The sequence below is a fragment of the Triturus cristatus genome, chromosome 5_2, assembly GCF_964204655.1.
Source record: "Triturus cristatus chromosome 5_2, aTriCri1.1, whole genome shotgun sequence".
NCBI lineage: Eukaryota > Metazoa > Chordata > Amphibia > Caudata > Salamandridae > Triturus > Triturus cristatus.
This window is the reverse complement of record NC_140588.1, coordinates 1,017,576,990-1,017,591,502: the sequence shown is the minus strand read 5'-3', so window position 1 is coordinate 1,017,591,502 and position 14,513 is coordinate 1,017,576,990. Positions and strand designations below refer to the sequence as shown.

The 14,513-nt window shown below is 44.2% G+C and overlaps 1 protein-coding gene across 1 annotated transcript in view; it reads left to right on the top strand.

Moving 5' to 3' along the window:
• LOC146829599 (hemicentin-1-like) overlaps positions 1 to 14,513 on the top strand; it is a 454,493-nt gene that overhangs the window by 113,372 nt on the left and 326,608 nt on the right. Inside the window, exon 2 of the mRNA XM_085608301.1 lies at positions 11,122 to 11,469. Coding sequence (XP_085464427.1) covers positions 11,122 to 11,469 — 348 coding nt within the window. The remainder of the gene's footprint in view (positions 1 to 11,121; positions 11,470 to 14,513) is intronic.

Here is a 14,513-nt window from a genome sequence, read left to right as displayed (position 1 = left end):
TCCTAGGTTGGAAAGAGCAAAGAAATTGGGGATTACATTGGATCTTAATAGAAGTGAATAGGTAATGACAATGCACTATTCGGACAATAAGAGTGGAGAAGGGCATTCCCAGAAGTTTTTCAAGAAAGATTGGGTAAACTGAAAGGTTTTCCTCATCATATCATCCTAAAGGAAGGTCTTTGCTGAAAATTCATAAAGTAAGGGGAGTTTCTTTAGCGGTGAAGGAGGCGATGACTGAGGAATTAAACAGACTTTGTGTCGAAGGGTTCATTGAACCTATAGACGCATCGCAGTGGTTGACTCCTTACGTGCTGGCAGGAAAATCTAATGGAAAGATTCAGATGTGTGTTGATTTACGCGATCCTATTGATTGTATATGGGTAGACTGACATCCCTTACCTAATATTAACATTATGTTGAGCACACTGGAAGAGGGCAACCGTTTTACTACACTAGATCTATCTGAGGAGTATCATCAAATTGTCTTACATTCTGATAGTAGACATAATTTGTGACACCGCAAAAGGCATATAGATATTTGAGAATGCCGTTTGGTTTGGCATCTGCCTCTGCGGTTTTTCTACAGGTCATGTATAAGGTGTTAGCAGGCGTAATTTGCGTTGCTTCTTCCAAGATTATATGTTAGTGTATGGAGGGGACCGGCAAGAACATTATTGTATATCGACACAAGTTTTGAAGAGATTGCTAGAATCAGGACTTTCTATAGGAAAAGAAAAATGCAAGATTGCTGTGCCAGAAGTGGAATATCTTGGCCATGTCATTGGAGTAGAGGGCATTACGCCTAAATTAAAACTCATACAAGCTATTGAATGTGCCCCCAGTCCAACAAACAAGGAATATTAAAATTGTTTCCTGGAATCCCTAGATATTATGCCAAATTTGTGAATCACTTTGCTAATTTAACTAGGCCTATGAGGTAGCTTCTTAAAAAATTTGAAAAATATGCATGGTCTAATGAATGTGAGGAGTCATTCTTGGCAGTTAGAGAAGGTATCACCAAAGTTAGCATCCTGAAACTTAGTTTGAAGTACAAAATTATTCTCAGCACTGATGCAAGCGCGTCTGGCTTGGGTGTGGTGCTTATGCAGTTGCATCAAGGAAAAGAGAGGATCATCGCTTTTGCCTTGAGAACAATGAGGGTAGCTGAAGAAAGCTACTCAGTTATTGAGAAAGAGGCCTTAGCCTGCTGGTGGGGGGTCAAACGCTTCAGGACGTATCTATGGGGTGTACGGATCGAACTGAGAACTGATCCTAAGCCATTGGTGAACGTCCTTTCAACCAAAGGTGGAGGAAAAACTACACCTTGTGTAGCAAAATGGTTGTTTAGACTACAAGAGTTTACATTCACAATGAAATATGTATCTGGTACAGTTAATACCAAGGCTGATTGTCTCTCACGGCTGCCAGTTGAATCTTCAGAGTATGATGGTGGAAAGGGCCAAGTCTCTGAGTATTGGACAGTATCAGCAGCAGGGCTGTTGTTTGAAGGGGCCATTACTAAAGAGGAATGGAGGAAGGCTGTGGACCAGGATGAGGAATTAAGCAAGGTCAAATAAAATGTGACTGGTATGTGGAAGAAAGAGTGGACGTATGATTGTTTGCTGAGAAAATATAAGTTGGTGTGGACGGAACTATCTGTAATTAATGATGTTATGTACAGAGGTGGAAGATTAGTTGTTCCATTCTATGTTCGTGAAAGATTGATTGCACTACTTCATGACGGGCATGGAGAGATGCCGACCATGAAGTGTAAAGCACAACTGGGTTTCTGGTGGCCATGAATGGACAAAGACATAGAGAGAGTTGTAGGAAATTGTGAGAGTTGTTTGAACAATGACAAATATTGAATGGTTAGAGAATCATCTATAACACCTATTAAATGTCCTTAGGGTGCTTGGAATAAGCTTGGTATGGATATCTGTTGTGCTTTTAACCATCAGTGTTTAGAGGGCAAGGTTGCCATAGTATTAGATAATTATTTCTCCAAGCAGCCTGTGGTTTACATTGTTCATGATGTCAAGTCAAAGGAAGTGATTGGCTTTTGCAGAGATATTTTTGCGAGAGAGGGCATTCCTGAGGAGATCGTCACAGACAATGATCCTCAGTTCATTTCAGAGAAAGTTACGGTGTTTTTCCAATCTCTTGACAATACGACATCATGCGATTGACCTATATCATCCTAGAGAAAACTGACTTGTTGAGAGGTTTAATAGCGTGTTGGGAGAATGTTTACAGCTGGCTGTTAAGAATGAATTGAAATGGAAGGATAAGCTAAGGTGTATTCTGTGGAATTACAGATGTACTCCACACTCACTGACAAAAGAGGCTCCTTTTTTATTGTTAAGAGGAAGGAAGCCAATGACAATGGCTTGTCCTGTATGGATGAGAAGTAAAAATGATGCAAGTTGTAATTTGGGTGAGATATGAAGAAAGATAAAGGAAAAACAACAAATATATCGTATGAGGTACAATGACAAATTTAAAAGTACCCTTATCAATTGAAAGAAGGAGGTTATGTAGTGAGTGTTAAAATGGGCACTTCTGTATGAAAGGGAGAATCAAAACTTTCCAATGCTAAAAGATAATAAAAGTCTTTGGTGATACTGTCCTGCTGGAGGGCAATGAGAGGTGGAACATAAAGAGGTTAGTTCCTTGTGGAGGGAAATTATGATATGAAGCAGAAGGGGAAAGCAATGTTTGCTCAGAGAAGGGGAAAACAAGGAGGATACATCCTGAAAGAAAGAGTCTGACCATTGTGGTTAAGGGACTATATAGAATAGGATGCTTTCTCTCTTACTAAAATGTTGATGCTGTATAAAGTACAATGTAATATATCTTATGTATGCAAGTATAGAACTAGTTTAATTTGTTTTTTAAGAATGAAGATGTGTTGTGCTTTCAATGTGTATTTCTTTAAAGAGTTGTAATGCTGTTCAATAGGAGAATCTTCACGTAGAGTTCCACACTGAAGGTGGAACCTTAAAGGTGGTCAGTTGAAGGATCGCATTGCGGGGTTCAGAAGTAGAGCTGTCTTATCTTATGTAAATAAACTATATCTACATTCAAGGCGAGTAATTGTGGTTTTTAGGTCTCGCCTACGCAGCACGCATGTGCTGCATAGGCAAAAAGACCTTTTGAAATCGATCCGGTTTTGCAAGCAAAAACGTGCATGCATTGCATTGCTTTGAATGGCAACACGTGCACGTTTGGCGATTTCATTGCGGGAGCGAGCGGCGCGCTCGCTCCCGCAGGGAAAACACTGCCTGCTATCGGCCGCACTCCCCTCCCCAACTTGCGCTAGGCACGCGCGCTTGTTTTGTGGGCTTTGGCTTACTTTACGACCTGTTTATCAAAACGTTAAGAAGTTGTCAAGGACAGACATCTCTTCTTTTTGGGAATGCGGATCACGAGTGTGATTTGCTTGAAGATCACAAATTAAAACAGTTGAATTTTCACACAACAATCCCAAATAGATATCTGCACGATACAGAATACAGCATTACAAAGCTCGCAGCAAAAAGCATTTAAACAACAATTTTATCTATATGGTCATTGATAAACTCAAGTAATCGTCCAAGACACTGTAACTGGAAGGCTGCAAAATATCAGTGCTGCAACCTCCAATTTCTCATAAAACAGAATAGGACCTCGCTGCGGTGTCTGTTATACAATTATATTGCAGTACCTGTGGAAAATGAATTCCTCTCTACCCAGTATCATTGTCCTACCCAGTGTGTTTCCGTTCTCGCTGTACCTAGTGATGTGGCACGTTTGTGCCACACACACTTGTGTCGTTTATCTGCGATGTTTGGAAGGGCTCCCTATTTACTCCGTGCATGCTGTTGTGCCCTATGTATTTTAAAGGTTTTTTTTCTTTTCACACATGTATTACTGTATCAGTGTCCCTCTCACCCTCTATGCATGGTTGCATCTCATGCCAAATACGGTGCCCCTATCTTCGTATCCACAGCGGTGTTTAACGAGACTCACCCAGTTGAAGCTGCCATCCTGCCTCGGGAGTCTAGCTATCACGTGATTTTTCAGCTGAGCCAGAGTACCTCGTCAAGCAGGCAGCTTGCGTTCCACGCCTCTTTCTCAACCAGACAGACTCTCTGAAGCCGAGCTTCATATACTTTGAAGGAGGAGCCGCGTGCCAGCCCTCTCCTCCTGGAGCCCCACCCCGCCTCTAACTTGTTTAACTAGCAGACTAGAAAGCTTGATTCTCTAAACTTGTGGTAGGATAGACAGCCGGGGACAGACGGATTAGAAAAGTATTCTTAGCCTCTTGCAAACAAGCATCGGCAAAGCCAATAGGTCGTGCTTATCAGAGCAATTGGCTTTGCAGCACCCTGCCAAGTTCACGCATCAGAGGTTCCACTATTGTATTTCAGTGAGGTGTTCTGTGTCACCTCACTAAAATGCAGAAGTCGCGCATTTGCACCGCCTTCTGTTATCACACATGCCAACAATGCATTTTAAACAAGCATTGGCATAGCCAATAGGTCTCGCCTTTGGGACCTTATAAGTATTTAGTTATGCAGCACAATATCCTTACTGCAACAACATTAACTGCTGCATGGCTAAACACTTATAAGGTCCCAAAGGCGAGACCTATTGGCTATGCCAATGCTTGTTTTTTAATGACATCTGCTTGGGTTCTGAGATGTATTGTGACATCATTTCCCATCCACTTTAGTATGTTTAGGCACATACATTGATGCATTTTCACTCCACAATGGCAGATAGATTTCGCTTCTGTATTTTGAAGCTGTGTAACGGTAAATAATTGTTATTTGAGCAATTGGAAACTTTTTAAATGACATTATGTACAAATGAATTCAATTTGATTTTAAAAGTTAATTTCGATCCTATGGGTCTGGGAAAATGATTGTCATTATATACGTGATATTTGATAGTTTCAGAAAATCAGATTTATTTTTACTTAGCGCGCGCTTTAAAGCAGCAAAAGAAAAACAAGTCACTTTGTCAGTTTCAGAAAGAGGAAATGTAGATCTTTGTTTGTTTTCCAATCATTTGTCCATTAGCACAGAGACTAAAGCCTGTGTCATTTAGCATTGCATTCTGGGGCCTGCAGTTTCGTTTTTGTCATTATAACTTATAGACTTTAAACACCTGTCAAGGAAAATGCTGCCTGACAAAAAGGCAGGCATGGCTGAAGGTAATAGGGCGCAGCAATAAGCTTTTTCCAATGTTCATCACTACCTTCCCACTGCAATATATCTTCCTGTGACTCACCACACAAATGGCATTGTGCCCGTGCACTATCCATTTCCCAATGTTCCATTAATGCACGACGTTCAGTGCTCACCTCCTGCACAACATCCACCACTCCTGTGAGGCACATAACGCAGTGCTGCCCTGAAGAGCATTAAAAAGTGCTCACCCGAGGTGCACAATAACAGCTTTTCAAGGTGTTATCTTGCGCTTCTCTGCTGCATGACAAGCTTTAAACCATAATGCACATCTCCTTGTGCTCTGCTGATGCACATCACCCTTTGTTCCCTGCTGTATAGTAAGTGCTTAATTTGAGGCTGTGGTTTCCGGTGCTGGGCACCGGCATTTAATTGTCCACACTGTCATTTGTAACAGTCAGCCAGATAATTTAGAGATGAGCGCAACATAAGTTGATTGTTAATTGAATATCCAGTGTTGGTACTGTTATCGGCAATAATGACAGGGACAGTGGGTGGTTCAAGCTGCAGGGGCCTCCTAACAAGGGCCTGGCACTTTTTTTTTTACAAATTAAGAACTATGTACAGTTCTATGTAGGTAGGTTGCTTTGTGTGAATAGAAATCTGAATGTTATATGTTATATATAAAAAAAAATTTATTGAGCGCACGAATACCCGGAGGTGTCTCGGCGCTACATGCAATGTATGTTTGTTTGGTGAATGAACCCAGGTATGTTTATTAAATTTGACTTTCGATGTGTGTAGGTATTTGCCTGCATGCATGAGTGGTGATATGTTAAGTACTTCCGCATACATGGGCGGTGCTATGTTCTGTACTTCTACATGCATGGGTTGAGATATAGTATGTACTTCTGAATGCATGGGTGGTGATATGTTATGTACTTTTGCATGCATGGGTGGTGATATCCTATGTACTTCTTAACACATGGGTGGTGATATCATATGTACTTCTGCATGCTTGGGTGGTAATATCATATGTACTTCTGCATGCATGGGTGGTGACAACCTATGTACTTCTTAACACATGGGTGGTGATATCATATGTACTTCTGCATGCTTGGGTGGTAATATCATATGTACTTCTGCATGCATGGGTGGTGATAACCTATGTACTTCTTAACACTTGAGTGGTGTTATGTTATGTACTACTTCACGCATGGGTAGTGATATCCTCTGTACTTCTGTATGCATAAATGGTAATATGTTAGGTACGTCTGCAAGTATGGGTGGTGATATGTTCTGTACTTTTGCATGCCTGGGTGGTGATATGTTATGTACTTCTGCATGCATGGGTAGTAATATGTTATGTACAACGCACTGTACAAAATACAAAGCTATTGGCTTTGTCAATGCTTCTTTCATTTAGCATTTACTAATACAGATCTTTAAGGAACAGGTTGCACTACTACCCAATGTATTCTTCCTCCTTTTACTAACCTGAGAAAGATGAAAGAGAGTGTGAGCCCTGCTCAGATTCCCACCTCAGGCCTTTAGGTTGCACATAGACTCCGTTGCAGAGCACATTATCTCTCATCCAACACTTGCTTGGATTAACCTGGATGATAGCCTCTTTTAGGGAGTATTTATTGCACATGGTAAGGGTTGGTTAACTGCCTGTGTGATATGAGAACTCGGGAACTGGTCAGGCACTCCCGTGGCCTCTTACCAATGCTCAGAGACAGTGCAAGGGGAGATCCTTACAGCTACATCCTGGCATGTATTCTTAGATTACATATATTATGATATAAACATGTACTCCTAGGTGCGGCTGGCCCCATCAGTTGTTCTGCCTCTTGAATAAATAGGGTACTCTTTTTAATCTACAGTGGCACGTTTACTTGCATCCTATGATTCATCGTCACCTCTTCATTCACTCACTTATCCTCAGACCTTCCCTCCATTCCTCACTGCTGTGTCCCCCTCTCATCACAGTCTTTTCCAACGGTGCCCGCTAGGCTCTGGGCTTAGGCGTGAACTTTCAACACATATGGCATAAGAGATACCACAAACTTGCATGATCAAACCAACTCATATGTTCCATGTTGTCTGCTTTCATAAATATTAACTTCACAAGGCTTCTATGTTAGACTCCACAAGGAGAGAAACTGAAGACGCGCCCTTGTGGAATTTGAGACACAATGTTCTAAAAATAATGTGTTAGAAACTTTGTCATGAGGATACCCTCTTTTGAAGAATGTATGATATTGCTTTCGTTGCCTGTGTTCTCTGACTGCAAACTGCTCGCAAGACAACTCTTCCATTTCTATTGAAGGTTCCTGAAAAAATGGTTGAGTTTTGAAGCGGGTAAGACCCATCCAGAGTGCCCCACCCTGTCCTTTTTCGAACCAACCTTGAATTCCCCCCATGGACTCAAAATGTCGAACACATTGGAGGTGCTCCACGTTTCATATGCTTCTGCAGGGAATAAGTTTGGTTGTTTTCGGGTCACACAAGGTTTACTTTGCATATAGCGGTGCTTATGCTCATCAGTCACAAGGCCATGGAGGCACTGGTGTTTGGTGAGAGCTATGTGAGATCTAAGGATTTATTTTTGTTAGATTTGGGAGTTTCTGGTTGGCACAGGTAGGTACTTGTGACAAGCAGGGACCCTCTCCTCTAGTCAGGATCAGGGGATTACCCTCTTAAAATAACCCCTGCTCACCCTCTAGGTAGCTTGGCGTGAGCAGACAAGACTTATCTCAGAGGCGGTATAGGTTAAGCATTTGTGAACATATACAGTAACTCAGTGACAACACCACAAATGGACACCACACTAGATTTATATCAAAAATAGTGATCTTTTATATAAAGACTTAGCACAAGACCAAATAACTACAAAAATGACATACACAGTTCAAGAATATGGTTTCAGAAAGAGTTCTTTGCTTAGCGAGAAAATCATCCACCTTAGTGTCAATTTTAGCCAACAGTACCTGGTGATGCGATAAAAGTTCATAGCGGTGCACAGGCGTCGAAAAACAAGTAGCGGCGTCAGTCCTGAGACCTTGGGGAGGCAATGCGACAACTATGCGGCATGCAGCAGGCGTGGCGACGAATCCGGTCTGTATAGAGCGTGAGGCGATACTTGTGTAGATTTCAAGGCGTAGCTTTTCCGGTAGGATTTTACTCGCTAAGGCACGATGCGACAAAATTCGGCCCGCTAACGAGCGGGGCGACAATTTTGCTAGCGATGATCTTAGTTGGCTCTGCAACGATATTAGCAGCGATAAAATTCGGCACGCTAACGAGCGATGCGATGATCTTGGCTGGCTCTGCGACGATTTCACCCAGCGGCGGCAGGCTCTGCGACGATGTTCGCAGCGATAGGATTCTGCCCGCTAACGAGCGGAGCGGGGATCTGGGCTGACTCTGCGACAATGTTCGCAGCGATCAAATTCGGCCCGCTAACGAGCGGGGCGATGATTTCACCAGCGATGATCTGGCTCAGCGGCAGCAGGCTCTGCGACGATGTTCGCAGAGATAAAATTCTGCACGCTAACGAGCGGTGCGACGGAAATTTTCTCGCTAAGCCGGCTGTGCGTGAAAAAGTGGAGATCCTTGGTTTCTTTCTTCTTGGTCAGCTTCCCAACAGCAGGCACAACTTCCAGAGGCCCCACAGTTGGATACAGCACTCTAGGAAGGGCAGAAATCACACAGCAGAGTTCAGGGGGAAGCTGGGGTTGAAGTCCTTTTGTTCCTGGGACTTCTTAACAGGAGGCCAGCTCTACCCAGGCCCTTGGAGATCTTTTAAGCACAAGTTGAAGCAAACTCTTTTTGTAGTCTTTCTCCTCTCCTTTAGCAGCAAGGCAACCACTGCAGGCCAATCCCCCAGGTCAGGGACAGTACTCCTCCTTACAACTTTCCCAGTTCCTTCTCCTCCGGCAGAGGTTTCTTCTTGTCAAGCAGGATCTAATTTCTTGGGAGCAGGGTCCCAATACGTATACCCCTAAATCCTTTGTTCCTCTGGGGTAGAGAGGCCTGTGCCTAGTTTAAACCAGTTCTGGAGCACTCTGTTGACATGACTCTGACTTTTCTTTTAGTGTGCAGGGCAGAGACATCAGACACTCCACAGGGGGGGGAGCCAGCATTGTGGTAGAAAGGCACAGTCACTTTCAGAGTCCAGGTGTACTCCTCCCACACATCTGGATGTAAATCTCTCTATTCACCACCGGGCTGCCCCAGCCTGTCTCCTGGAATTCCCCAGCCCTGTCACTCACAGAAACCAGACAGCAGATACACATCATAGCAGAGGCGGGCTGAAATGGTTAGGCAAGCAAATACCACCTTTCTAAAAGTGGTATTTGCAAACACAGAATATTAAAATAAACTTTACTAAAATATGTATTTTCTTGTTCTGAGTCCAGGCATACTAAACTCGAATTTCTACCATGTTCCCTGGGTCTGTTAGGATCATAGAATGTAACAATTCTAACAGCCCATTCTGGCCTATGAGAACAGGTAGCCTTGCAATAGTGAAAAATGAAAATGGCTGTAATTCACTATTAGGACATGCCACACACATCAGGGCTTGTCCTACCTTATGCTTATAATGCACCCTGCCCTTGGGCCTACCATAGGGGTGACTCATATGAAGTAAAGGGAAGGTTAAGGGACTGGCAAGTGGGTGCACTTGCCCAGTCAGCATGACAGTACCAGACTGCACGCAGGTTCTGCAATGGCAGACCTTAGACACATTTTACAGGGCTGCTTCTGTGGGTGGCACTACCAGTGCTGCAAGCCCACTATCAGCATTTGAATTTATAAGCCATGGGCACTCCTGGTGCTCTTTACTGGGGTCAGATAGTAAACCAAATAAGCCAATCATGGAATCCAACTAACATATACATTTTATACAGGGAGCACTTGCACTGTGGCACTGGTTGGCAGTGGCACAGTGCTTTGAGCAGCTAACACCAGCAAAACACATGAGGCACAGCAACAAAAAGTGGAAGGGAGACTCACGCCAAGGTGCCAGGTCTAACAATTTTTTTCTATGCATTTTTTTCTTATGTCTAGAAATCCCTGCAAACCCCCATTCCACGCTATTGCCCCACAGGTAGTTGTTTGATTGAGCCTACGAATGGCAGAGGCATCATTTCGGGGTTATCTGAGGTAGCAATTGCTATCCTTCTTTATCATGTCAGTGAGAGACTTGATTTCCTTCTACAATTCAGCCCTCCCCACCCCTCCCCACCTCAACCCCACCCCCCTCCAACGTCCACCTCCTAGCACCTAATGGAAGGGTACCAGCACACAATGAAAGCCCGGCCAGGCTGCCCCTCTCTATCAGTGCGCTTCTTCCCAGGAACTGCCTGTGTGGAAAACAAAAAATGTCACCAGGCAAGCATGTGAGGAATGAGGGGGAGTCAAGGAGGAGACTGGTGCTATCTTAGGGCGGAGGTAGTTGTATGGTAGGGGAGGACAAAGGCTGGAGGTAGGGAGGGGCAGGTTTAAGGCTGGAGTGGTGTCGCATCTTTGAAAACACCTCCCCAGTGCAATGAGACCAGGTGGCTGGGTATTTCAGAAGAATGATGGCACCCTGCAGAGGCGCAACTAGAGCCAAATTTCGGGGGGGCGGGGTTGCTAAGAAAAAATTTCGGGGGGGGCTGAATCTTTAAGCAATAGCCAGAGTGGAGCTGCAGGGGCTCTTAGAAGGGGTGAAACAACAGCAAGGCCTCATTAACATGCAAATGGTCTTTTAAAGACCTGTGAAGTGCTCGGGTGCGGTTGTGTGTGTGCCCGGGAAGCTGTCTCATTCCGGGCTGCCACACACGACGGGGCAGAAGTTTACCGTTATAACTGCAAGATTGGAAACCAATTATTTTTATTTACATTACAATTCCTCTTCACCACTGTGCTTATTATGTTTTTCTATCTTCATTTCCAGCTGAGTTCGCCGTGATTGCCCCACATGATGTCACTGGGACGTGGAGGCATTCCGTCACTCTTCCTTGCGCGTACTCAGCAGAGGATCACACGCCGCAGAGGGTGGTTTGGCTTTTCGAAGGTGGGAGACTTTGTGAAAGAGATGACGCAGGCGACCATGTCTTCGTGACTAGGTACAGAGGCCGGCTGAGCCTCCCCCAGGACACATTAGGGAGCAATGTCTCCCTCACCATCGTGAACCTCGAGATTGATGACGGGGGAATGTACACCTGCAAAGTGTCCTTGAGGTCACCAGGCACCAGCATCCTAATCACCAAGGAAGCCAGCACACATTTACAGGTGATAAAAGGTAAGCAAGCACCATGTGCTCCACCTTCTAATGTTTTTTGGCTAGCATTGTGATATAATCGGCATTTGAAATCGATTGACAGAACACCTATGGCTCTAAAATTTTTTTACTACATTTAAAATTCAAACATGCAAAATACACAAAACATGCACTATAGAAGAATGCCAAGCTGACACTAGACAACTACAGTAAGTCTGCATGTCAGGTTGAGAGTCAGAGTGTTTAAATACAATTATTAGAAGGGTCACAAAACTAAACAAAATGACAATTACCACAAGAAAATAAAACACATAATACCTCACCGCCATTTTGGGAAGCAGAAGATTTGTAAGCCATGCCCTGGCACACTTAACCACTTCCCAACAAAAAATCCAAACACAAGGAATCCATGAACAACAGGATGAGCAGCAATTCTCTACACATTCAACCAGCAAAGGAGAGTCCGTGGCGAAAGAGAAAAGACTGATCTCATGTTTTCCACATCTCCTACCTTCTTCTTCCTCTAGACGTTATCCAATCTTCCTGACCAGGAGCACTTTCATAACTCCTAACCCGACTGACACGTGTCATCTCTTTCCCTTTCCACATGGTGCCTCATTGAGTGAGCAGACACTGCATCAACCTCCCCACCCCTCCTTGTGGAGGATTACAGCTGCTCCCTGACCATTCATCTTTTTTGGAAGGAGACAAACCCTCAAGATCCAGAGTTGTAACACGGTCAATGAGGAGCATATCTACAAGGAAACGGTGCAGCGATGCGTCACATTTTGTAGCACTGCGCTGCATCAGTTAAAAAACATAGAGATGTGCCGTATTCACAACAATACGGCGCACCCCGGTGTTTTCCCTTGGCATTGGCGCTAAATAAAGCTGCCTAGCGTCAACACAGACACGCTTGAACCATAGTGCAAGGATGCCTGCATTGCAGGGAATGATTGTTTATGTGTTAGAAGGTGTCCGTTCCTGCACATGAACAATCATTAAAGGCGTTTTGCTCTTTGCAGCACACAGAAAAAGCAAAAACGAGGAGAAATAAAAGTATTTCTTCTTGTTGCGCCAATCTAACACCTGCTTTTGCATGGAATTAGTTTTTGGCTTTGCCTCAGATTTACAGATCCTTGTGAATCTGGGGCACAGTCAAAAAACAATGGGTGTTGTGGTGGAACGCCTACAGCAACACCCATTGCACACCCCTTTCACACAGAAAACTGTTTGAAAGGGTACAATATTTACAAAATAGCGTTAAACCACGCAAAGTGGGTTAACGTCAGTTTGTAAATATGGTGCAGGGCATTGCGCCACCAGAAGCTCATAAAAAGTGACATTCTGTTGGCGCCATCTTCTTATAAATATGCCCCTGAGTCTCTACTACGAACTTCTAAGGGCAACACGTGGATTCAAATGTATTTGACGTGTGATTTTCAAGTACAAAATCTACAAATAATAAACAGACTTCAAACTAACCCATGCCTTTACTTCAAAGTGACATGTACAACATCTGGTGATAGACGTTTTTTGCACTTATGATGGCAGAGGACTTTGGCTGCTTGCCAGAGCTCCCCAACATTCCATTGAATCATATGTGTGGGCAGAGGGAACGGCCCCAGGCTCGGATGGGAGCAAACTGTGCTATTCTGTCTCACTAGGGACAAAGAATTCTCGCCTCCATAGTCAGGGTGAAGTAACCAAAAGGTGAGAAGTACATCCAGGATACACAGGGATAAAAATCAGATTATTGGGACTGTGGAGTCAGGGACTCCAAAAATGATTCATGAATAAAGTTTGATAAATCTGCCTGGAGAGCCACAGACTGAGGAGTAGGTCTGTGTCCCCTTGTAATGTGTGCCAAAGTGGAGGAAAATGGGAACAGGACTGTTCAGGAGGCAAAAGAAAACAAGGTGTTGAGTAGAACAGCATGACAGCTGCATGGGAGGCAGGTATGTAGAATGTTAAATGCCATCTTGACTTTAAACAAATAGGCTCAAAAATGATTTTACAATGTAGAGTGAACATGTCATTTGGCACTGAAAGAAGTGATCAAAGATTTGGCATGGCACCTGATTGACCCTATATATAGCAGCTGCAGTGTCTGACGTAGATCAAGCGAGACTATGACGATCTAATGATAAAGGTTTATGGAACTGGGCCTCTTTCACACTCTTGGAAACCTTGGATTGGGAAAAGGTACATTTAAAGGAGTTTTGAAGCCCAGCACTTCAAGAGTAACTGGGAATTGATGAGACAATAAAAAAGGAATCAAGTCCAGGACACTGACCCATTTTCCTGAGGCTGATATAAGGTCCATAAGGTTACCAGTGTGTTGAGCGGCTCAACATGCCACCATTTCCAAGCAGTGGCGGCTGGCATGGCTCGCGGGTGAGGGGCGGGATTGGGGGGGTCAGACAGGGGTTTGGGGGGTCGCGATTGCAGGAGGGAGCTTAACAAAAAAAAAACCTTACCTTTCTGCCTGGTCCCAGGTCCTGGGTCTCTGCTCCTGCTCTCCTGCTTCCGACTTCAGGAACAGGAAGCAGGCAGCCAGGCTCCCTCCCCTAAGCCAATCACAACACTGCAATGCAGGTTTGTAATTGGTCTGAGCCAGGGGCTGAAGGGGTGGGCATGTTCTCCATGCAAGCTGTAATGCAGCCTGCATGGAGAAGGGGAAAAGTGCGCATGACTGGTTTAGGCGGCCCGAGAGGGCCAACCAAACAGTCACCGCGCTCTTATGAATGTGCAAACCACTCCTGCCCTGCTCTGTGGGCAGATCAGAGCAGCCCTGTCCACCCACCCACCCACCCGCCAAGCAACAGGAAACATAAAATTCTAATAACCGAAAGTTATTATCATTTTATGTTTTTGTTTCTTACACTGCTTGAAAGTAGTGAGGAGACGCTCCTCCGCCACAGCGGAGGAGCCGCCACTGTTTCCAAGACTGCTGTATATACAGGATGGAAGGAAAAAAAAGATTTGGTGCAAATTGTCTGGACAGGGAAACAGATTAGTGTTAACATCGAAGCTGTGAATAAAGGCCACGCCATCGGCATAGC